General features: G+C 39.2%; 1 protein-coding gene across 22 annotated transcripts in view; it reads left to right on the forward strand.

Moving 5' to 3' along the window:
* PHLDB2 (pleckstrin homology like domain family B member 2) overlaps positions 1-22,792 on the forward strand; it is a 207,479-nt gene extending 184,687 nt beyond the window's left edge. For 14 of the 22 annotated variants that reach the window (XM_074363178.1, XM_074363182.1, XM_074363189.1 and 11 more), the window contains 8 exons: positions 571-591; positions 2,426-2,461; positions 4,057-4,264; positions 12,956-13,046; positions 14,091-14,237; positions 16,093-16,312; positions 20,223-20,308; positions 20,919-22,792. In XM_074363178.1, the coding sequence (XP_074219279.1) occupies positions 571-591; positions 2,426-2,461; positions 4,057-4,264; positions 12,956-13,046; positions 14,091-14,237; positions 16,093-16,312; positions 20,223-20,308; positions 20,919-21,059 (950 nt within the window). In that variant the 3' untranslated portion in view covers positions 21,060-22,792. Of the gene's footprint in view, positions 1-570; positions 592-1,709; positions 1,985-2,425; positions 2,462-4,056; positions 4,265-12,955; positions 13,047-14,090; positions 14,238-16,092; positions 16,313-20,222; positions 20,309-20,918 lie in introns of those variants that run through there. The other 8 variants (XM_074363190.1, XM_074363198.1, XM_074363204.1 and 5 more) reach the window with 3 other exon arrangements.
* Positions 22,793-24,930: the final 2,138 nt, after the last annotated feature.

A 24,930-nucleotide genomic window follows, 5' to 3' on the forward strand; every position in this document is an offset into this window, starting at 1 on the left:
ATTTAAGCCAGTTTTATAGGAAAGATTCAGCAGAGAGTGAAGAGCAGTCTAGATGTCTGGCTGGAATAAATAAGACGCTTCTTATGTGGCCGGGTGATAGAGACGGAGGATGTTACAGGACTGACTTGTAAAGTTTGATGGGTTGTGCTTCAAATAATTGAATGGCATGTTGCAAACCTCAGCTCTTAAAAACTATCTGTTAATGTCCTCTCAGCAAAAAGAACTGTTTCATAGATAGAATCTTGTCTTTAGTCTCCCTGTTTTCTAGTTGACCCATGTGTGCGAAAGGTTTTCTCATTTTTGACTGTGTGCATGTTTCATAAGCTTACTTTTGTTTTTTTAACTTCTTGAGTTCTTCTCTATAAACTCAGATTTAATCTAAAACTGTGAACATCTTACCTCATCAAGCTGGTATTGTGACTAACCCCGTCAACGACTGCATGCTGAAGTGTCTGTTTTCCTGTCCCTTTGCCATCCTTTTTGATCTTGTATCTTTTTCCCTTTCACTGTCATCCTCCTCATTCCTGACTTGTCCTGCGCCTTCGTCTTCCGGCTGTGGACTGTGGGTAGGAAGAATGAGTTTCTCAGCAGGTGAGAAATGGTCGGAAATACCCATTAATTTTATCCTCTCAAACCAGATTATAATTTGGTCATCTAATTTTCTGTATTAAGGCCCAGATAACCATTTGAAGGTCTATAACACACATTTGGAAAATACTGGCGAGATTATGTATCCCACAATGGTTAACTCACAAAGGACTTTTCAGATCCAATTAGCTAGAATTCATAAAGATGAGCATTTTGAAAAATAATGATAAATGGGCTTTGCACAGCCAATCTGTTGGCTCTTCCAGGGCAGTGAAGAGAGTTGAATTGGCTTGGGTTCCATGTTTGTGCTGTGCTTAGCGACCAGCCTCGGGTATTATCAGGTCTCACTTTATAAAGCCTATAAAATACCGCATTCAGACAGACATTTCTGCCTGGATAGGAAGGATTTAGAGCATTTACAAGGCCTTTTTTCCTTTTTAGTTGCTGTCCCACTGCTGAATGTTATTCTTGCTACATAATTTTGAAACAAAAACAAAAACCAAGCAGTCTCAAGGATTTGGGAAAGTCTCAGGTTTTTTTCCAACCCCCTTGCTTTGCCCCACCCCAAACAGTAGATGCATTCCACGTCCTTATTTAGCCACTAACATGGTTAGAATTTACAGATGAACAAGTGAATACATTCAGTGAGTCTTTATTTTGTGACATCTGAATACCAAGCAAATGGGGGTGAACAGTATACACATGTCCCCCTCCCTGATAACTTATCTTGAGTGGAGGCTTAATCAGCTCACAATGGTACTGATGCTACCTTACTGCACCAGCAGCTCTTCCTGGGCCCCTACCTGGGAACCCTCCCCCAGAATCCTGATCTCCTGCAGGGTTTTTCTGTTGAAAATATCTGTCTCTTTAAAGGGCCGGGACAGAGCCTGGATCCTAAAGCCAGCTCTTATGAGTCACACTGGTGCAATTCTGGGGTCCCAAGGAGGAGGTCCATGCCCTCGTTTGTAATTGCAGGAGTAACTTGGTTTTTTGGGGGGATTGTTCAGGAGGGAGGAGGCTCAGCCAGGTGACAGCTGAGTTCATCGTGATCAGTTGAGTGTTGCCGGTGGGGGGAAGGGAGCAGCTCATAAGATGGACGTTCAACACACTTGGGTCCACAGGAAACAAAAGTCCTGCTTTGGGAAAGCTGCTTGTTAGCAGCAGCACTTCCCATTCAGGCTGCCATGAAAACGCAAGGTGTTCATCCTACCACCGGAATGATGGAAGGTTCCCTCGGACTGAGAGCAGCGAAATACAGCGAAACACAGAGGAGGTGACCTAGGGGATTTAGGGTCACAGTCCTTAGCACGGTACACATTGTAACACGGCTGTCCCTTGTGCCTGCATCCAAAACATTGGCACCATTTTAGTTTACTGTCTACTTCTCATGAAGGTGGTAAGTTCATTTTCTTATTTTGTGATACTTTTGGGAAAAAAAAAATTCCTAGAAGATATGAGGAGCAGGGCATACAGTTGTTTTAAGAAGAAATATATTCACTCTCTTTTCTGCTTTTCCCGAAAGTGTTCGTTGCGTTGTAGGAACTGACTTTTCCTCATTGTGAAAAACTGAAGGGAAGGGAGGTTTGGCACATGTCATCGCACAGGAGATAATTCTTGCATGTTTTTAATTATAGGGCTGTCCTTTAGGGATTTGTTTTTCATACTAAAACCAGGACATGTCTCTCATGTCATTAGTGCCAGTGTGAGGTTTTCTTTGCCAACAAGCCTTTTTGGAAAACATAAGGAAAGATATGTGTATGACCTTTTCAAATAATTTCTGGTGTGTTTTTCTTGTCCCCCCTTTTTCCATGATGAATAATTGGAAACAATTTAAAAGGAGCAGTTAGTAATTCCAAAAGTTCAAGTATCAAAGGTAAATATTTGAATATTGAATTATTTTGCCATTCTTAAGGGGATAAAAGGCACATGCTCCACGCTTATGAATGCACTGGCTTCGTGTGATGCTTTATGCATTAATCATTGCAATTAATGACATGCTCTCTGAAGTCTCATGGTGTGCTTTCACGTTTTGCATGTTTCCTGAGCAGAGTGATATGTAGTTTTTGCGTATGGGTGTTTGTTTATCATTTATAATTACATTTTATATTTAAAGAAACTTATTTTCCCAGAATTGCCTTAATGTGTACTAACATTTTCACGTAGATAATCTAAAACTACTCCAGAATACGAACGGCATGCAAATTCCTCATGGAACTAAAATCATCTTACAGTTTTAGTTTTGGTTTATAGTGCTTTGTTAAAGCATCATGGATTTGGCTTCTGTTTTTAAATGGAAATATTAGTCAACAGTTGAGGAAGTTGTTTGGAATCACTTGTCTTCTTTTGCCCTTTGGCCTTCTTTTTGACCATTTCATTACTAATTAAAAGCCTCATTGAGAGGTAGATTGAGCACAAGAAAACGGAAAATTCAGATGGTCCAATTGTAAACTCTTAATAATAAGTCTAGTAGGAAATTTGATCAGATTTGATTTGATTGCAAACTATGGTACCGGCTAAAGAAAACATCTTTTTAATGAATCAAGGGATTTATTTATCAGTATGATCCCTAATTCCTGAGTACATGGTAAATAGAGAATCAAAAGGAAGAATAATTCAATGTGTGATGCCCAAAATCAGCTACCAGAGAGCAAGCCATAGCAATAACACAAATGACTGACATGCCAGCTGACCAGGTACAGGGTAAGGGAAACCCCTCTTACTTATGGTACTTTTGCTTCTATTAATGTGATCCCTACATTTTCATATGGTTGATACCACCAACTAGCCAAAGGCTGACGGTTAAGGTGGAAAAAAAAGAAAGCCATATATGTGGTAATTAGGAGGACCACAGCCATTGGAAGGGTTATGGACTCTGCATGTCTTACATAAGGTAATTGGCAGACAAGGCAAATTGGGGGGGGGGGAGAATGAGAAAAATGTGCAGTTTGCATCTTAACCAGACTACAAGTGTTCGTGATGATAGGAGTGACATGCAGGTTTCTCAAATCCTATACCTAGATGGTTCAGCTTCTGTTTTGTGACCAGATTGAGTAGCTCTTAAGTTGGAACACCACTGAAGAAATGACTGCCCTAAGACCCTGGTGTTGCTTGTCATGAGGAGTCATCTTGATTCACTTAAACTCAGCTATTTCTAGAGGATTCGGGGCCTTTAATCGTGTTCTGGGTGTGTGTGTGTGCTGATATATTATCCTCGGTTGTACTGAGAAGTGGAAATGACACAGCAGTGTCAAGTGACCCGCTGACAAAGACCATCATTCACAAGGCCGGTTCTGGGAAACGCTTGCTTGCACTGAGCGTGATGCTGTCTCTTTGATCTTTTTGGCTTCAAAACAAATTAGACCAAGGCCCCAGTTTCATAGGCAGATGTTTTGGGTTGCTGGTTTATGTCTTAGAAGATCTAAGACTGAAAAATGAGGCATAGTAACATATTTATGGCTCTTTCCTTAGGATATAATCACCAACAGATGAGTGAGGGACAAAGGCAGAAGTCTTCTGAATTTTACAACCGCACAGCATCCGAATCAAATGTCTACTTGAACAGTTTCCACTACCCAGATCACAGCTACAAGGACCAGGCCTTCGACACGCTGAGCCTAGACAGCTCTGACAGCATGGAGACCAGCATCTCTGCCTGCTCACCTGACAATATCTCTAGGTAAGATGTACTCCTGGGAAAGGTTTCTGGTTTGGAAAAGCACCTACTGGTTTCAAAAAGTAAAGCCATCAATTTGGGACAATGCATATGTACAAGCCCAAATTTCAGAGCATAAAGAGTCTACGATATAGAAGAAGGTTGACTGTCATGGTGGCCTTTGAAAGTAGTTTTTTCTCTGTATCCCATGTGACTAATCCATTTTCTCCTCTGCTCTGTTTCTCTACATTTGACTTCACTTGCATACTGTGCTGCAAAATCGATTTACCTCTGTTGGTTGACTCCAATCTTCTTTTGGACTGCTTTTGATTCAGTAAAGAAGTCATTTCCAGTGATACAGGAAGAATTTGAAGGCTGTCTTGCTCTTATGTTTGGTTGAAAAGAAGGCTTTAGCTGCTTTGCATATTAAAATTTTTGTAAGGATTTAAACATTCATATTTGTGTTCATACTTTGAGGAAAGCAAAGGTGGTCATGTGTGATGATGGCCAAAGGTGCATCCGAAATACAGAGCTAGTGAGAGTATTCTTCCTCTTCCAAAGCTTGCGATGGTGCCCAGCTACCTTTAAAGTCAGACCCCAGAGCCTGGCATTCTAGGACAGGCCCAGCTCACTAGTCATTCTCTCCTCCTGATACACCTCACAGAGCTTCTTATTCATTTAGAGGGCAATGAATTCTCAGACTTCCGTGCCTTTGACATTATTGGTTCTAGCCCTGGGATCACACCCTTTGTTCATTCTTTTATTTATATGCTCATTCATTCCACACATTCTTGTAGAGTACCCTACCATTAATGGCGAGCTGAAGTTGGCTCAGACTGGCTGGCAAGCACCGAATGTGCCCGCCTCCTCCTGACCCAGGGATCGGTGATGTCATGTCGGTAGCTGGAAGCTGGTCGTGCAGGCAGTATTCACTCCACATAAGTCGACATTTGCTACCTGTCAGGGGTTTTGTTCTCCTCCGGAGAGCTGGTTGACCAGCGCACCGCTGTCAAGAGTCAGCTCATCCTTTCTTGTGTTTATCCACTCAGCCTCTCCTCACTGAGCACTGGGAAAAATATCTTCTCATCTCCCATCCCCTCCCATTTTAGCCTGGAGAAATTCTCTGCATCCTTCAGGCTCAAACTCAAGTAGGAAACTCGTGAAAACGTCTCCCTTTCGGGCGTTGTTGTTCTTCCGTGTTTCCATGGCATTTGATGCGTTTTCCTATTATATCACAGATCGCATTGCAGTCTACAATTTTTTTTCAATAATTAATCAGAGCAGTCCTCAATGCCAAGGAGGATATCTAATTAATTATCTTTTGTTTTCTGCACTCAGCAGAGATCTTGGCATATAGTAGGCACTCAGTAAGTGCTGGCTGAATAAATACCTCAGGGTGTAGTAAAATGGACATATTTTCAATTTTGATTTTTCTTCTTTGATTTATTTCACTTGGCTGAGAGCGAGCCATTATGATTTCAACACAAGAAATGTCCAGTATTCAATAAGTGGTCATTGAGCACATGTCTCTCTCTCTCAAGTGACAATGTCTAGTTGGATAGTGGCCATCGAACGAACTTCCCTGCATTGTAGTGAAGCCACAGGCTGGGGCAGGAGCACTCATGCCCTTTGGGCTCCTCCTGACAACTGATTGTGCTAACTGAAGCAATCACAGAACTCTCTCGGTCCTGGTTTGCTAATCTGCTAAAGGGAGGGATGGTTTCTTAAATGCAAGGGGATGATGGATTTTAAAACATGGTGGTAGAAAATTACCATCCTGTATATAGAATTCCTTTACAAAAGTTTGAATGATTTGTCCCCCACCCCCCAAAAAAAGGAGTAACAGAGACAGAGGGAAAGTAGTATCAGCGAAGTCGACTCAGCTTCGGGTTAGTGTTTCATAAATAAAGAGTGTGAGAGACCCACATGTAACCAGATATTATAGCTAGGAAATCTGGGGAGTCGGGGAGAAGAAAAAAAAGATAGATGCTGTATTTTGTGGTGAATAGAATACGGTGTGTTGTAATTCTGACATCATAATGGGTGAAATAATGGTATTACTGGGTATATCCTCTCAGAGAAGGAAAGGAGTTCCTGGGGAAAAACACTCAAGCGACCATGAGAATTATATATATTGCTTCTTGTCGCATGAAATGACCTAAATTTAAGGAGGGAATTATGTAAAAATAAAGAATAATTTTTTTTTGCTGCCATTATTATTTAATGTTAGAAGGGTTAGTATTTCACTCTATTCAATGTGAGAAGATGGAATATCTCACTTTTTACACAATCTCGTGTGACCGTTTTAGGCAAGGCACTCGAGCGTGTGGCGCCGTTGGGCGTCACACCGCCTGCGGCACTGCGAGCGCTCCGGCCGCGCGCTGCTTCCGCGAGGGGCCTGAGAGCCGCCCGCGTGCCGGCGGCGGAGGCCTTGAGGGGTTACTCACAAATGGCAGTAAACCGACCGAATGGACCTGCTACTTTTGAATAACAGGATGCAGACGAAAGTCAGCAGCCCAGCAACTATTATAAAATGATGACGGGAGGAATAAAGTTGACGTTAGGGGAGCACAGCGCGCAGCCGTTCCGTTCCCAGGGTAGTAATCTCAGAGGGACTTCCGGGTTCTTAGGCACTCTGCACTTTGGAAAGTTGTTATTTTGAAAGCATCCGACTACTCTACCCTCTTCCCAAATGATTTTGAACATTTTATAATAGTATCCCTGTGGTGAACTCTTGATAGTTTGACCTTTTTTTCCTATTTTTGAGCCATCTTTAATAAGTAAATACATTCTATATGTTTTCCTATCATCGTGGTTTTCTCTCTCCATTATCTGCTCCCGCCTCTTCAACCCCTCCAGAAATTAAAAGTAAATATGTGTCCCTCTAAATGATCGTTCCCCAGACCCACCTGTCATATTTCATGGTGGTGAGAGCAGCAGTGCAGCAGTGAATACAGGAAATTACCTAGAAAGGGACCACTTCAATTAGATTTACCAAACGTTAGAAGTTTAGATCTAGAGACTAATTAAGCACAGTGGCCAGCAAAATCTTAACTTATATTTATCAACTTACCCACTTAACTTTTTCTTTAAATGTTTTCCAAAAATAGAAAATGAGAATGACCCCAGTGAATGTGCCTTGTTAAGAGGACAGCATTACTGCAGAGTGGTCTTTCCTGGCAGGTATCTACATGTGGTCATTTTCTTTCTTTCCCCCAGTTTATTTATTTTTTATTGAAGTATAATTGACTTACAATGTAGTATTAATTTCCAGCCATATCATTTTGCATAGTTCTTCACACGCGTGACCCAGTGCTGCTAGCAGTCATAGATAATCAATCACCGTGGTCAGAAATTACTAATAGTATTACTTGAAACATGCCATCAGATTCTCTGAATGTCCAAAAATTGAAGCCAAAGTGGAAGATGCCTGTAAAAGGTCTAGTTTAAATAAAAGGGAGAAAGAAGAAAAACAAGCATTTCTCTTCTGTGCCACCATTTACCTAAAAAACATTCATGCTGCCCTAAGATAAGCTTGTACCCATTTTTATGATGGGAATTAATGTGACAAACATCAGGGAAGTGGATAGTAAGAAGCTAATGTTTCGAATGTGTGTTAGGACAGCACATTCTTAATGGGAACTTTTTGAAGATAAGTAGAAAGAAATAAAACTAAAAAATTTCCTCTTTCTAAGATTTTTTAAAATTATGTATTAAAATATCCTGAAATAATACGTGTTTTAAAGAGGTAATTCCATGCTGAAATTCTAGCAACACAAACTTAGTCTTGTGGTTTATTAGGTCACAAAGAGCTACTGGTAGAATTACAGAATTACTCAGAGTTGTGGGTACCTTCACTTTTTGTTGAGACATCATTTTTGTGTCTACCAGAAAGTTACTTGAGTCACACAGTGTTTTTGCTTTTTCAGCATCATTACTTACACTGTACGCAATCATAAAGCTAAGAAATAGGGTCTTGGGTCTTAGAAAACAGCAACTGAAAGTCAATTCTGCTTAAAGTCTCCATTCTGCTAACATGACTGAATTAGCTCATAGAGTATTGTGTTCTGAATCCCACCTGCAACAATACGATATCATTAGCACTGCTGTTGAGCCCTGACCTTGTGGTCGTGCTCCGAGAAGATACTGAGGAAGTTGGTCTCTCTTGATAACTGTTACCTACCAGCAGCTTGTGTGTGGAATGGGGACAGGACTGGGTATGGGGTTGAGGGCATTCGGGGGTGAGCTTGGTTTTAAGAGATACTTCAACCAGGATTTCAGGTACTTCTAATCTTTTCCTTTTAGGCAAAGATTTGTATTCTTTCTAGGGAGTCAAAACCCAGTATTTGCGTTTTATTCTAGGGCATTCTTTCAGAAGAGATACAGAAAGCCAGAGGATTTCAGAGGAGGGCAGCTAACTGTTAAAGGGACCAGATAGTCTACTGACTAGAGAGAGATTAGATGTTTTATAAGGAGTAATAATTTGCTTAGCCTGAAAAAGTACTTGAGAAGATGAGTTGAAAATTGATGGTCTGGGACACTGGCTCTTCATTTAGTGGCAAACTGGTGCACTGAAGGCAGTCTGGGAGAAGTTTTATGACTGTATGGAGAATTTTGTTTTGCTGCATGCTTTACGTTTTGCTTATTTATTTATTTGTTGTATGACTGTTCTTTTTTGCTTTTTTCCTTCCTTTTCCTGTTTTTGCCTTTGCCTCTAAAGTGAGTATTCTAAAAGGCAATTCAGATTTTGCTGAAAGATATTACCCAGCACTGAAAACTAAATCCGCTATTTAGATTCCTTTTCCCTTGAGTGAAGTTTTGTTTTTCTTTATGGCTATGGTTTTTACCAAAGTTGGTCACATCAAAAAGTAATCGTCAGTTGATAAAATAGAATATTGGCTGAGTAGAGAAGGTAGGCAAAACTAATTATCTTTAGACCATTAATGGCCAAGTGATTCAGTATCAGCGCTCACATATGAGATCAGAAATGTGTGCCTGTCTTTTGAAGAAGGTCAGAAGTTGGAGCAATGGAAGGAAGCATTACCCCTCTTGTTATCTGGATGGGCTGGAGAAAGTAACTATGATGTCTTGTGCTACAGGTAATGAATGCATCACACAGTGTATCTTCAGCGACTTCCAGCTCTTGCTTTGCACGGGAGGTGCGAGCCAGATGGCATTTCCTTTGTTCACGGCCATGGTATTGACAAGCCTAGACTTCTCCCTAAGTTCCTGTGGCAGTCCCATTTACTTTTCGCTGCAGGTGCAACTCTGACTCCCCAAAAAGCATCAGATAGTGGCAACGTAGCATCATAGAGCAGCGAAAGTTTTGCTGAGTAAAAGTGGTTTACGTGTCAAGGAAATATTAAAATCAACAGTAGCAAAAGTGTAGCTGTAGAGAACAAATAGGTAAGTAGGTGTCCATAGGTAAAAACTAAGTTTTTTAACAAAATAACCAAAGTAGCTTTTAAAGTATAGAAGGTATAGTTTTTTAAGTGACTTCAGGTGCTTAAAAGGTATGAAGTTATGAAGAAATGTAGACATGTACTTTCTATCAACTGTTTTCAGAAAATTCAGACCATTTGGGAAAAAAATTAAGACATTTATGGAAGCATTGCCAAATAAGCAGATTGAGTATAATTGGCAGAGAATTAACTGGAAATATTATCAAATAAATAGAAAACACCCTGAAAAATTCTCAAAACATGAACAGAAATATTTAAAGATGGATAAATATTTGAAAACTTGCCCCAGATATGCCCCAATAACACATATATGAAAAAACATGTACTGAAATATTTATTTCTAACCAAGTTATTTCCAAGCAGTTCATCTGGATTGGCTTCCTATGGCCTCAACATCATACTTAGGCCAGTGAGTGGAAGCTGTTGGAAGACAGATTTTTGATTCCGCATGAGTATCAGTATTCTGATGATGCTGTCCATACAATGGAGGAACAGGCACAGTGAGTTTCTTGTAACTAACAACATTCAGGCACAAGCTAGATGAATAATGGGGGTGTCATAGAAAGAACCAAGGGACAGATGGGGGTTAGCGTATCAGTGAGTGTTTTGTTTTTTTAATTGTTTTTTAAGACCTGAGACTTAGTGAAACTCTAATTATTTATTTCTAAATTAATTGGAGTCATAAGCCATATATGTATATATGAAATGTCACAGACGACACTACAGAACATAAACGTGTCCTGTGCTGTTGAATGACCTGCATGTTGTCTTAGGCTTTCTCAGTTGAGCTGATGAAATTTGTCCCCTTTCCATCCATGAGGTCAGATAGTCTCAATAAAGGGAAATGCAAATTGCTGCACAGAAATTAAAGTTTTTTCCCCTTAATCCTTGCTGGTTGAAGAGAACAGAACTTATCCTTTTGTACGTCCCCCAACAGCTCATGGAAGTATGAGAAATAAATTGCCTTGTCCATGTCTTTCTCAGAAGAAAACACCTGTCTAAAAATTGGCCCAAGATAACCCTGCAGAGTGCAGCCTAGTTGTTAAGCCTCTATTGAGTCAATGTTACTAAGGCTGTCCCTCTCCTTGACGGATGCTTTTTGTAATGAGGCTGGCAGTACTGATTTTTTTTTAACTTAAATTTTTTAAACAGTTTTAGGTTCACAGCAAAATTGAAAGGAAGGTACAGAGATTTCCCATATACCCCCTGTGCCCACACATGCATAGCCTCTCCATTATCAACATCCCCCACCAGAGTGGTACATTTGTTACAATTAATGAACCTACACTGGCACATCACTATCACCTAAAGTCCATAGTTTATGTAGAGTTCACTCTTGGTGTTGTACCGTCTACGGATTTGGACAAATGTATAATGTGGTGTATCCATCATTATAGTATCATACAGAGTATTTCCATTGCCCTAAGAATCCTCTGTGCTCTGTCTGCTCGTACATCTCTCCCTTCCCACCCCTCACTTCAAACTATGGGCAACCACTTATCTTTTTACTGTCTCCGTAGTTTTTTCTTTTCCAGAATGTCATATAATTGGAGTCATAAAATATTTAGCCTTTTCAGATTGACTTATTTCACTTAATAATATACATTTAAGGTTCTTCCCTGTCTTTTCATGGCTTTATAGCTCATTTCTTTTTAGTGCTGAATAACATTCCATAGTCTGGATGTACTAGTTTATTTATCCATTTACCTACAAAAGGATATCTTGGTTGCTTCCAGGTTTGGCATTTATGAATAAAGCTGCTGTAAACATCTGCATGCACAATACTGATTTTAAGATAAACCATATGTCCTGTGTTACTGTGGTCATTTATCTCTTTAAAAGAACTCTTAGCCCTGTGTCTGAAATATCCTAGGGTTGAGATGATCAACAATATGATTTGGGGAGACTGACTATACAACAATTATCTTATTCATTTTATGTGAATTATTTTTTATATGAATGGGTATAGCAAACGTGTACCCTCCTGTGTGTGCCAGGCTCTGTGCTATGGAGGATACAGGGACAAAAGCCTCTCTGTACCCAAGAGAGTCTAGAAAAGAAGGCATATATTTAAGTGACTAGGCAAGTGTACATGTGTAAGAAACAACATTGGTTCTCTGTGGCTGCAACATCAGAATAAATAATTTTGACCCAGGCTATGGTCCTTTTTTTCCAAAATAGTCAAATAAAATGTAAACAAGTGAAATATAAAATATTTTGTTTAGTGCTCAGCATTTCCAAGTTCTCCTCTTTCTCTTTTAGTTGCCCTAACTGTTCTTGCAGCTCTCACTCCCCTTGGTTTTTTCCTTCACTTGTCTGTGTGACATCTTTCTCAAGGTGCATTTCTCTTAAAGCCTTTGGATCCCTGAATGCAGTTTCTTCACTGGCATGGTGAGTGGGCTTAACTGGCAAAACTGGCCACCACCCTCCTCATGCACCTGTAGGAGAAGTCATTTTTTAATTGGCCATTTTAAATCACCATTAAATAGACATTTATATTTATATTTAATGACATGAAAGTACTCAAATTATGTTTTTAATGTAAAAAGGGCAGATTAGAGGGTTATAGTCTGATCCCATTTTCTGAAGTAAATTTCATAGGTGTAAACAGACATACAGAAAAACTGCTGAGAAGTTAGCTCTGAAAGATAAGATTACTGGTACTTTGATTTTTGTGTGTTATGTTTTTATGCATTACTAAAAATGAGCATATTTTAGTTTTGCGATAAAACATACATTGCCATTTTGAAAAAAAAAAACATTCAGGAAATAAAATGTCCACATGCATAAAGATTCAGTGAAAAAGCAACTGGTGACTCCTGTTCCCAAACCAAATAAAGTGACTTCCAAATTTAGGGACCATCGACATAGAACTTTGGTGGTGATTTAGTTGGGTCTGGGCATCTCTGAATAATTAAACTAATGGGAAAGCCTCCCTTGGGCCAAAAACTTTCAGGCTTTGGAGGAAACATTTTGAGAACACACTTTATAAAGTTTGGCTTTTGTTTATTCATGAGTAAAGCACTTTACTTGGTGTTATTTCCCTCGCCTGTATTTTTGTTGCCTAAGCTGACTTAAGTTAGATTCACCTACAGTTTTCAGAGCTGAATTGACTCGCCTCCTCAGACCAGTGATTCTTGTAAGTAACATCCTTCAAATTGTGTTGGATTTTGTCATACACCTTTCTGGACCTGTGTGTGTGAAGAGACAACAGTCAGAAGCTATATCCTTAAAAGGCTTTTGTTTTCTTCAGTGCCAGCACTTCGAATATTGCCCGGATAGAAGAAATGGAGAGACTTCTGAAGCAGGCTCATGCGGAGAAGACCAGGCTGCTTGAATCCAGGGTAGGCCTGATGTCTGTGTGCCAGGGGCCGGTGATGTGGTGGTTCAGGATGCCCTGCACTTGACATTGGGGAACTGCCCTCAGGCCTCGATAAGCAGTGTGATCTTGGAGGAGTCACTCAACCTTTCTTGGCCTCATTTTCTCATCTGTAAAGTAAGGGGGTTGGAGGGATGATGTCTGAGGCTCTTTACCGCACTACCATTTCTCATAGTGTGAAAGACATGTAGTGTGGACAGAAACTGAAATGAGTGTTTTGTGTGGTATCTTCCCTCCAGTGGCCACTTTTTTGCCTGCCAAGGGGTAGGAGGAATGTTGTGTCTCTCTGCATCCTCCCTGCCTTGTCAGCTTGCAGTAACTACACTATTGCAATATTAAAATCCCATGTCATTGTGACTGTATTTCAGGCCAGCAACTGAACTTCCTTAGGAATCCCCCCAAATGCCTGTGCATCCTGCCTGAAAGGGCACCTCCTTTCCTCTTCTAACTTCCCTGTGTGCTTCCTCTGCAGCCTTCAGCCAGGAAGCCACAGAGCAACAACAGGAATTGGAAGGACCCATGGCCTTCAGTTAGAACATGGCCATCGTGGGGGCGGGTGTAGCTCAGTGGTAGCATGCCTGCTTAGTGTGCATGAGGTCCTGGGTTCCATCCCTAGTACCTCCATTGGAAAAAGAAAAAAAAGACAGCCATCAAAAGAAAGGCTAAATGTCATGACTAGTGTTGGGTCACAATTAGCGAGGCTTTTTAAAATTAAAAATGGGAGAGTTGTGGTCATTAGTATGAAATGACTGAATATAGTCACAAGCTGGGTTTTCACTTAATATTCAATTGTTAGTTAAGTGTAGTGTCTGCATTTCTACATTGGATGACTTTGGGAGCTATGGGAGAGGTGATTACGGGTGTTTTAATCTTGGTTCTATAATGTAAGAGCTTAGGCTCTAAAGCCAGGAATTGTCTAGTGAGAATTATTTTTCTGTATATATTAGTTGGAATCATTCAGGTATGTAACCAGTATGTCTGAAAATTCGTTCTGCAAAATGATATTTAGGAACGCGAAATGGAAGCCAAGAAGCGAGCTCTGGAAGAAGAAAAACGACGCCGAGAACTCCTGGAAAAACGATTGCAGGAAGAAACTAGCCAGAGGCAGAAGTTAATTGAAAAGGAAGTAAAAATTAGGGAGAAACAAAGGGCACAGGTAGGTCAATCTGGATGGATTGGAGTAGGTTGCCCCCTGGTGGTCGTTCTGTAGAAGACGGTCATGCTGTGTTTTGAGGATGCCTCTGGCTGTGCTGACTATTAGCCCTTGACTTGGAATGGGTGAGAGAAAGATGTGCATTAGTGGGCAAAAAAATGTATGTTTATTTCAAAACTCCTTGGGAACTACTAACAAAATGACATTTTTCTTTAGTTATGTGGAACCTTTTGATGGGAGGGGCATTTTTGCTTCTACCCATTTTGGGGTGTATGTTTAAAAGGAGAATGTGTTTTGACCAGCTTTGAAAATGCAGCTAGATTCATTACTGAAAGCAAACACAACACCCAGACCAAGTTGGGTGTTGTATTTGTTTTAGCTGAGAGAGAAAAGATTCTATTAAGCCATCTTTCAGGAACAAGCACTCCAGAATGGGATCCTTTTACCAGCCTGGTTTCTTGGAGGTCGCATTCATGCTTTGGGTTTTTTTTTCCTTCTAATCTCTGTGTTGTCACATGTGTCCCCTTTGCTGCACCAGTCCGCAGACATGTGCACAGGATTCCTGGACTCAAGCAAAAGTCAGGAAGACCAGCCACTTTGTTTAACTTCCCATCTCAATCATAGTCCAGTTTGAATCTCTGTTCTTATCACTAGAACTGCTAACATAATGTATGTTCTCTGAGAAACTGAGATAAAGCTTTGCTAAGAACCATGTAATTTCAAATTCAAATTCAAATCATATTACCAAGGTTTACTAGACTCAAAGGTAAAAGGTACCAATGCCCCTTTTCCTTACGGTTGCTGGCAGTTTGATCGGTACAGCAGAGAGAGACTCTCCTTAAGACTTTGTGTGCTTTGAGGTATCAGTAAATCCATGACATCTGTCTAGAGTCAAAGTGCCATAGAATCAAAGGCAAAATAAAGGAAAAATACAAAGTAAAACTTACTCGTTTTATCTCATTATGCCAAACCTCTGTCAGATTTTGATTTGCGGTAAAGGTCATCTGTGCCCATTTGGTATCTGAGGCCAAACCAAAAGGCACAAGTTCTATTTTAATTCTAATTCTAAGTTTTGTTTCCAAGATATGATTACGATATTTTTCCCCAGGGCAAAGGGGTGAGATAATGTAACAGAATAAAATAAAAAGGCCATTTTAGAAATATTACCCGTGGCGATAGGTACTCCCTAGGTTAGGTGAACCCCTGCTCCAGCCAGAGTAAAACAAAAGACATCTTTGTACCCCTCTTCCGTGTCTGGTCCTGGACAGCTCATTGGGTACAGCTTTGATTCCACTTCTTCCCTTATTTCAGCTTTGCTTTTCAAAACATACGTCTCTGCTTTCAGTTTCTATCAGTGTATGCAGGCTGCCACGTACATACATACTTGGGGATCTGATGGGGGTTGTACTTACTAAATAATGTTCAGTGAATTGTGTCATGTGTGAGGTTATTTAAGGAGAACTACTGTTAACTTGTGGCAGGGAGAGCTCCTGGAAACTGTACCCTCATCTGGAAGCAGCAGCCCAGATAACTTCATGCTTCATTTCCCAGTGCTTTTAAGTGATAAGTGCCTCTCTTAAAGCTAAAATAAATGGCATGTTTCCTTTTCTCATCTGGCCATTTTAAGGAATAGAATCTGTTGGCCTGAGTTTATCCACATTTTCTTCCCCTATCCTGTAGCATTCTTAAAATGCTGTCCACTTTTCAGATTCCAAATGACAATGTTAATCTTAAGTTATGATTATCATGTGGGCATTTTAACACCTTGGCTTTTAAGTCCATTTTCACTTCTAAACATCTGTGACCTGAAACAAAACAAGTGACGAGCTGTGGATGAGATGGGCTTGTGCTTTTCCAGGCTCGACCTTTGACCCGCTATCTGCCCATTCGGAAGGAAGACTTTGATTTGCGGAGCCACGTGGAGACTGCTGGCCACAATATTGATACCTGCTATCACGTGTCAATCACAGAGAAGACCTGCAGAGGATTCCTCATCAAAATGGGTGGAAAAATTAAAACTTGGAAGAAACGTTGGTTTGTGTTTGATCGGAACAAGCGCACCTTCTCTTACTATGCAGGTGGGTGATAAAAAGTCTGAGTGATATATCCAAAGGAGGAACTGAATCACTCTCTGCTTAGGGACGACAGCAGTCAAATTCAGCATCAATAAGTAGAGTGGTAAATAATAAGACTAATGGCAGTATTAGCTTGGTAGATGTGTATAATTTTATATCCAGATTATATGGCCCACATGATATGATTTTCCTCCCTAGAAATGACAAAACCTACTTTATTTAAACAGTGTGAGTTTGTTTATTCTAGTTCTGAAATAAGCTCAATTCCAAATAAATATTAAATTGAATTTAATTTTTTTAGCCCAAAATATTGTCTTTTAAACCACAAGACCAGGGAGGAAAAAAGGTTTCTATCTATTTTCTTACAGTCAATGCCCTGTTTAAGTCACACACAATTAGCAGCTTGGCTGACAGTCATTTAGCTGTAGTTTATAAACTAGAGTGGTCATTTAAGCCCAGAGAGTAAAGCCCATCAGTGAACTAGTGGGTAAGTAAGTGTGTATTAAGTGACTGGAATATTTTTAGATTCTTTAAATGAGGGAGTATGAGAACCATACCCTGATGAATCTTCTATAAATGCAGGAATATTTGTGTAACTAGTGTACTTATTAAGAAGCCCCTTATTAACTCTGAGCTCACATCTGAAATATGTCTGTGATCAGCACAAGTATAGCTCTGCTCCCTTTCCAACTGCTGCGTAAGCAGTATCGTGCCAGGCTTCAGAGAGCCCCTGCCTTGGGGTGACGGTGCCAGCATTGATGAGCATTGTATAGAATTGTCATAAAGTGTATTAGCACAATAAATTAAAAAGGATAGTCCAGTCATTTAATTGTAGTGTGAGGTCAGGGCATGTTTAGGAAGAGAAGAGTGAGAAACCAAGAAGCACGTGGAAGAAAGGAAACACTGGCGATGAGCCCCAGAATGGGGGTGAGGAGAGGGTAGGGGGTGCATGCCGTTCAGTTAGGGGCTCCTTGGGCAGGGTTCCAGTTGCTGCAAGGGCGAGTGGCCTGAGTTAAGTGGTCTAATAACCCTCACAGGTTGCCTCTCGGGCTTTCTGGCCTTGGGTTTTATAAGAATCCAGAGACAGTTTGTAGTAGCCTGTAATGAAAAAGAATATGTGTATGTACATATATGTATGTGTGTGTGTGTGTGTGTGTGTGTGTGTGTATAACTGAATCACTATGCTACACACCAGAAACTAATACAACGTTGTAAATCAACTATACGTCAATTAAAAATAAAGTACAAATGCATATACACTTTGATATTAAAAAAAGAATCCAGAGACAGTCTCTTCAGTTAGTACAACAGAAAAGATGCCTATGTAATAAGGAACACCAATTTAGTGTCTGCAAAATGTGTAAATAAAACTGCTGTGTGCTAGTCTCCACAGACAACCTCACCCAGAATTTTCCAAAAATAAAATTTTAGAATAACTCAGACAAAACAGCCTCACTCTTGTCTGCTCCTCTTCTCTGGGAACCTCATTTCATACTTTCATCTGTCAGCCAGCGAAAGGTTCAGTGCTCCTTCTGACCCAAGTAAATATGTTTTTCCAGATTTAAACTTCGTGGTGACTGGTTTTCAATATTTTTTTAATATAAAAATCTTTTTGATATATGAATGATTACTCAGAACCCTAATACACAAAACAGACAAAAATTATATTTAACTCAGCTTGTTAATATTAACATGTTATATAACAGACACTGCTCACGTGGCTCTGTTTACAGCCATCCTCAGCTTTGTCTGCTCCCGCCCTTCCCACCCCTGCTCTTTCCCAGACACCACCAAGCACAGGGCGAGACCAGCCCACAGGAGGGTTGTACAGACGGTGGTTCAGGCTGGACTTGACCCCACAGGCACCACGCCCCTTCAGCCTGTCAGCAAGGTGAATGGCCCTGGTAGGCGTGAAGGGCAGCAGACGTGAGTGTTGAGAGCTACAGTCATCGGTCTCCATGTGGATCGTGCCCCAGCCTCTGTGCTTGGCCTCCCGAATATTAACTGGGTAACTTTAGAAGAGCTGTAAACTAAGGCACAGAAAGTGTGTCGGTAAATTGGTAGGATAATACTACTGAGACGGAATGGTTAGCATTATCTCATCAATTTGCAATAGTATTATTGACTCTGAGTTCACAGTGTGCTGGGAGGCCTGTGTTTTTCAGATTCTTTCTCATATATGAAGTGCCCTACAGACAAAAGTTTTATTGCTCAATTTTCTGCCTGCTTTGAAACACTGACAAGGTTTACTTTTACCTCCAGATTTTATTTCACACTTGTTTTCAGAAAATAAAGTATTATCGTTTTCCCATGAACTATTGGAAGATCTTTTACAGCAAATGTTTGAGAGATACACAGACTTTCTCTTTCACAGAAACTGGTGGAAACCCACAGAGCATGGTATTAATTAAAACAGTGTTTCCCCAGGAAGAGCAAAGACAAACACAAAAATATGGTCCATGTTCAAATAAGTTAAGGAAATGCTGAGTTAAATGCAATTAAACAGATTTATTTTCTACTGAATCCTCAAGGCTGTTATTTTTCAATCTAGCTTTTTATTATTGTTATTGGGGGAAAAGGACATTCACTGTAGTAAAAACTTCAACATAAACTAAGTCTGTATAATGAAAGGAGTCTCTTTCCAATCACAGAAGTTCTGACCTTCTCTAATACTGATAGACCTGAAATATCCTTTCAGATTTTCTCTGCTCTTTTTCATATATTTTTCAGTATGAATAGGTATTCTTTCTTCTTCAGTACAGTTGGGACCAAATTATTCACTCTGTTTCTACTTTTCGTCACGTAACAGTATTTCAAGACTTTCTCTAATGAGTACATGTAGATTTACCTCAGTCTTTTCAGTGGTTGTGTGGAGTCCGTTGTAAGGCTGGTCTGTAATTGAATCAGTTCCCTATTAAAGCTGCAGCAGACCTTTTGCAGCCTTATGCCATCACAAACACAAATCCACGTGCACGTGCCTCAGTAGCTCTTACACAATACAGTTTTGGAAGCAGAATTACTGAGTAAGATTTGGGCATTTTTCATTGTGTATGTTTTACCAAATTGCCATCCAGAAGAGGCTTTCTTATTTGCATTTCCATCAACAGGATATGGCAGAGTCGCTTCCTCTGCATCCTCAACCATGATTTGGAGATTCTTTGATACACTTGCATGCGTTATGATCCCTGCAGAGTTTAAATGATAAAATATTTCAAGAAGTTATTATTCTTATTAGTCATCACAGAGTGATGCTGTTTGTTTGGTGGGTGGTTTGGTCGTTTGTTTTTGCTTTGTTTTACAGTTTCTTTGCCTTTATGGCAAGTCCGAAATCTTTGGAAACAGTTTGGAAAACACTGCACTGAAAGGACATTAAATTATTGATGTGAAGCTCTGTTGGGAACAAGATAAAAAATCAGGCATGCTAGACAAGAGATTTGATAGGAAATAAATATAAGCAGAACATAATTTTAAAGTCAAAAAATGCACTCATTACAAATTTCACTACAGCAGGTCTACATATTAATACTTGCATTACAACCACTGTCTTGGAGAATGTGGGGAAATCGTTTGTATTGATGTCAGTAGTGTTTACACTTTGTGTGCTAACCTGACACTCAGTAGTTCTGGGTAAATTCTGACTGCTAATTTGGTGAAGAGCCTTGGGCAAAGTCACTCAGTCATTTTCATTTGGGCCTGATAATTCTAACCTTGTTTCTTTCTTTCTTTCTTTCTTTTTTTTTTTTTTTTTTTGCAATATAGGATGGGGCTAATGCATAACCTCTATTATCTGAATTAATCTTAGATATTTTAAATACTAGATAAATATTTTAATGATGATAATTGTAATGAAATTATTTTTTCTGACCATTAGTGGTGATACAGTATTTGTTTTAACGTTCATTTACCATTGCAGACAAGCATGAAGCTAAATTAAAAGGAGTAATATACTTTCAAGCCATTGAAGAAGTATATTATGATCACCTCAAGAATGCTAACAAGGTAAATGTTGAATTTTAGATTTCTGCAATGTGAATGCATAACTAAGTTAGGGAGAAGATGTTTTTTGAATTCTAAGCAATTTAGATTTGTCTTTCTGACATAACAGATATGGTCAGAATAGTGTTGAAAAAGTAAACATACAAGTAATTAGTGCAGCTAATCTTTTTGTTAAAAAAAAAGTCACGACAAAATGAGGAAGTATTCTGGATATATTGATTTAGAAGACCCTGCCAAGTAACTCTTTACTAGGGTCCTAAGAAGGAGCTACTACCTAGCTATGAGAAGGATCATGAGGAAATGTCTTAGTAAAGCAAAGATGAACAATTTATTGAGCTATTTATGGAGCGCCCACAAGCAGCTAGGTACCCTGCTAGAGCTTTATAAAATAGCTGCTAAGAAAATTGGTGAGCTCTTTGTGAGAGTTCTTGTGCAGAAAGGCCAGAAAGATAGCCAATCTTGAGAAAGGTTGTATTAGAGCAAAAGTAATAGCTATGTAGATTTCTATAAATTGGAACTTTTAATGAGGAAGAAGCCCTCACGTATCTCTGTGTTGTATTTAATGGTATCATTTCAAGATGTTTTACATTATTTTCCTTTTTTTAATTTTTAGAGTCCTAATCCGTTACTCACCTTCAGCGTCAAGACGCATGACAGAATCTACTACATGGTGGCCCCATCGCCAGAAGCCATGCGCATCTGGATGGATGTCATAGTTACTGGGGCAGAAGGCTACACTCACTTCTTGTTGTAGTGAACTGGCCCAACAGTCCACTTCAGGGCAGACTGCAATAATCTCTTACAAGAATGAAGCCATACTCAGTCCCAGGTGGAATGACCCAACAGACCCATCCCTTTAACTGTGTATACTCAGAACTGCTTTCATATTCACAGGAAGTTTTCATTTATAAATGAGAAAGAAGGGGCTTTTAATTCAAAGCTTGACCATAAATAATTCAAAGCTTGATCATAAAAAGCAAAAGAATTGAAGCACCTACGAGAAAGAAAACTATTTTGGTAAATAGCATCACTTGTAGGAACATTTCTTACAAACTATTTTTTATCAGTTGTTGATTTTGGTGAAATAAACTAAACTGTTTACAAAATGTCTGTATGTACTTGGAAATATGAAATTGTCTTAGCACCCAAATCATTGGCATTGACATTATTGGTAATCTAATCAACTGGCTTTTTTTTTTAAGAAGCATTTTGCTGAAGGTTATTTTATAAATATAAGCAAAGGGCTTGATGGGGAATATGTTGTAAGAGGAGTTTTGTCCTAATTTCTAAGTACTACACCAAAACCAAAGACTTGGCATGACTTCTGTCTAACAGTAGTAGTTTCAAGTGATGAACTGCATTTCGTGTTACTCTACATTTTTTAATAGTACTTTGACGCCAACAAGTGCCCAAGAAGTTGACTTTGAAGAGTTGCCAACAGCATAAGTTGCTGTACATACGTAGCAAACCACTTTTTGTAAAAGAAGAAAGAATAAAAAGCCATGTGTTTTAGGAAAAGAAGTGGTCTTAGACATTCTGTCACATTGGGCAATTTAAAATAAAGAGAATATTTTGGAGCTTGTTTTGCTGAGACGTTCTCCATTCCCAGTGCTGAGAATAAAGGCAACCAGTAGCCTATTTCCTTTAGATTGTCTGATTTCTCTGTTGTGGAGTACACATTGTCAATTGCAGCCTCAGATGACATAACCATGAAATCAGAGCTCTGTTTTCACCAAAGAACAGACCAATTAAAATACTTATTTGCGGAAGTATTGTAGTTCCATTAAAAGGCAAATGAAGTTCAACTTAATGTTCTCTGTAATGTACTATTTTATTATGTTTTTCCTTATGATTAGCCTTTTTTTAGAGTTAAATTAATTTTTGTTGAATGAAATGACTTCAGGCAAGTCTCTTTTGTAATGGTTCTTAAATGCCATTTATCCTGGTTTGTCATGCTGTGTGTTTGTAAGTATGAATGTACTCTCTCCTAAAACTTAGCTAATAAATAGAAGTAGAGAATAATGATGTTACTTGCTAGTACAAGTGAAACGAGTAAATTAGAAGTGTCTGTAAAATCGTCAGGCCTGACGGAGTAGAGTTTTTTTTTCAATTTGCAGTGGTTTGTATACATGTTGCCAATAATAAGATTTTGCAACTGGATGACACATGATTTTACTTGAACAGTGAAAGACAAAATCACAGAAGACATCTTTATCATCTGTTTTTTTTTTTTCAGAGATCCCCCGAACCCTGTAATGATCTAAGAGAGTGAAATACATTTGCTAAAATTTTATTGGTTAATGTAAACATACAACTTTTCTGAACTGTACTTTACTTTCTTCATAGGATTGTAAAGATACTCTAATCAACTTTATATCTTGCATGATGTAGTAAACCTTTTAAATATGTGTGTTAAAATATGTTGAGTTTGGATTAAAATGTTGACCAGATTTCCCATTTGCAAATAAACGCATCTCTCATCAGGAAGTTACCTATTGGTAACATGACAGGGGATGGCGTAATCAGCAAAAGTCAATTACAGAATTTACATAAAGGTTGTTGTGTGCCAACGTTATGACTTTTACTTTATAAACAGAAGTAATCAGAAGCATCTCTGGTCACGTTCCTGTTGATAACAAAAGGAAGTAACCCCTGAAAAATCTGACATCTTATTGTCCCTTTGCACAGATGCAATTATTACTGGGGACTGAAGGACTGTGTCTACATGTCCTTCCTTCTGACGGGGGAAAAAATCACGCTGGTGTGAAGTTAAAGCTCTAGGGCTTTACTTGGTGGGGATATCATTTGTCTTTCTGAACTAAGGCAGCAGATTTCAGAAAAACTGCCTTCAACAACACGTCTTTCAAACCTGTTAATGAAGGCAATATTGACAGTAGGAAATAAATTTGTCTACTTCAAGCCCATGACTGTCAGTAAAAGCATCTTCACTTGACACTAGCCACAGTTTTTCCTGATTTCTTACACTGATGAAGGTGGATAGAGAAAATAATCCATGAGTTTCCCTGCTTTTTTGTGCCATGTTTTTCCCACTCTGAGGACAAGTCAGCTTTTTGTTTGTTTTGTTGCCTATAAAATGTAAGAATACCTGCAAAAATAAAGGGAGAGAATAGGAACAGGAATGACTGAGAATACTTGAAATTATCCAAAACCATAGGAAGAAGTGTTTATTATTAAGATATAAAGGATGGTTTAGTGATGTGTATTGGGCATCACCTTCGTGATTTAGTCCCTTTGGAGTCTTCAACAGGCTTTTAATGGTGAGCTGGCAAAATAGCTCAGTAAGTTTTGGAGAAAGCTGCTAAAATCAAGCAGCTGTCCTTGCTCTGTTTCTGGCATTACACCTCTTAAGAGATCCATGGAGTTTTTATTTATCCAACTTTCTCTGTGTTTTAATAGGACAGGTTCTCAAGACTCCAGAGTGGCTGGATTCACTGTACCCAGCCTTTGCCTTTAACTCTAGCACCAGTCATTGCTCCAAAACTTATGACCAAGATAGTAAAGTGGCTTTCACTCCAAGTATTAAACCAGCCACAGTAACTTTTAAATAGAAAGAAAGAAAAAAAACTAGGTAAGGCCTTCTTTGTTGATGCTTGAGGCCCCCAGAAATTGCCTTGAAGGATTTAAGAGCTAGAATCTAGAAATCCTTGTACTGAATTTATTCAATCATCTTTTTAATTGGCCATTCCTTTTTTTTTTCTGTTTGCCTCTTAAAAATGGTGCTATAGTAGATAACACGCATCCTTATGAACTAGTATTTTTTTCTGCAGGACAGGCACTAATTGGAGCCACTGGGTCAAACAGTATTGAAAATGCTGCATATTTTATATTGTCATAGGTGTGGTCAGATCACTTGTCCAAGGAGTTTAGCATTTTTTAATTCATTTTTCAATTAGTGAGGTTGATCACTATGTTTACATATATGAACTGCCTATTCACAGCTGCTGGCCAATTTTATTGGAATTACATTTTTTTTATTTCTAACTGAAGAGAAGTATTAATGTTCTGATATCTATGCGGTAAAAGCAATTTTTATAGACTCATTTGACTCAAGGTGCCTTTTTTTGCCAAAAATTAAATTCGTATACATTTTTATTCGTTATGATTTTGGGATTTCAAATCTTGCTTAAGAAAAGTCACTTCTATCCCTGAACTATAAATTTTTCTCCTAAAGTGTATTTAATCCTTTCAGTTTTATTCTTTCGTTGAGATCGTTTTATCTACTGGCATTTATTTTTGCATACAGTATGAAGCAGGAGTCAGAGTTCAATAGTTCAGCAGTCCGGCATACAAATAGCTAGAACAAAAACAAACTGAAATGGGGCGAAAGAGCGGCGAATGTTCGATTCAACTCCAAGTATTTACACAAGCAGGTTTCAGGTCAAATCTTGGAACCATTTCCGGTACCAGTCAAAACTGTCAGGGATGAGAACGACTTGTAACGCAGCGAGACTAGCATTTTATGTTTCCACTCCTTAGTGTCCTTGGGATGATGGGATGGTTTCCTGGAACAGTGGATAGGATTGCTCTCCGCGCTTCCAATCCTGGAGTGTTTACCCACCGAGAAAGCAGCCTACCGAGACGTTCAAAACGTTCCAAACTGTCAT

Source organism: Camelus bactrianus, chromosome 1 (genome assembly GCF_048773025.1).
Source record: "Camelus bactrianus isolate YW-2024 breed Bactrian camel chromosome 1, ASM4877302v1, whole genome shotgun sequence".
Classification (NCBI taxonomy): domain Eukaryota; kingdom Metazoa; phylum Chordata; class Mammalia; order Artiodactyla; family Camelidae; genus Camelus; species Camelus bactrianus.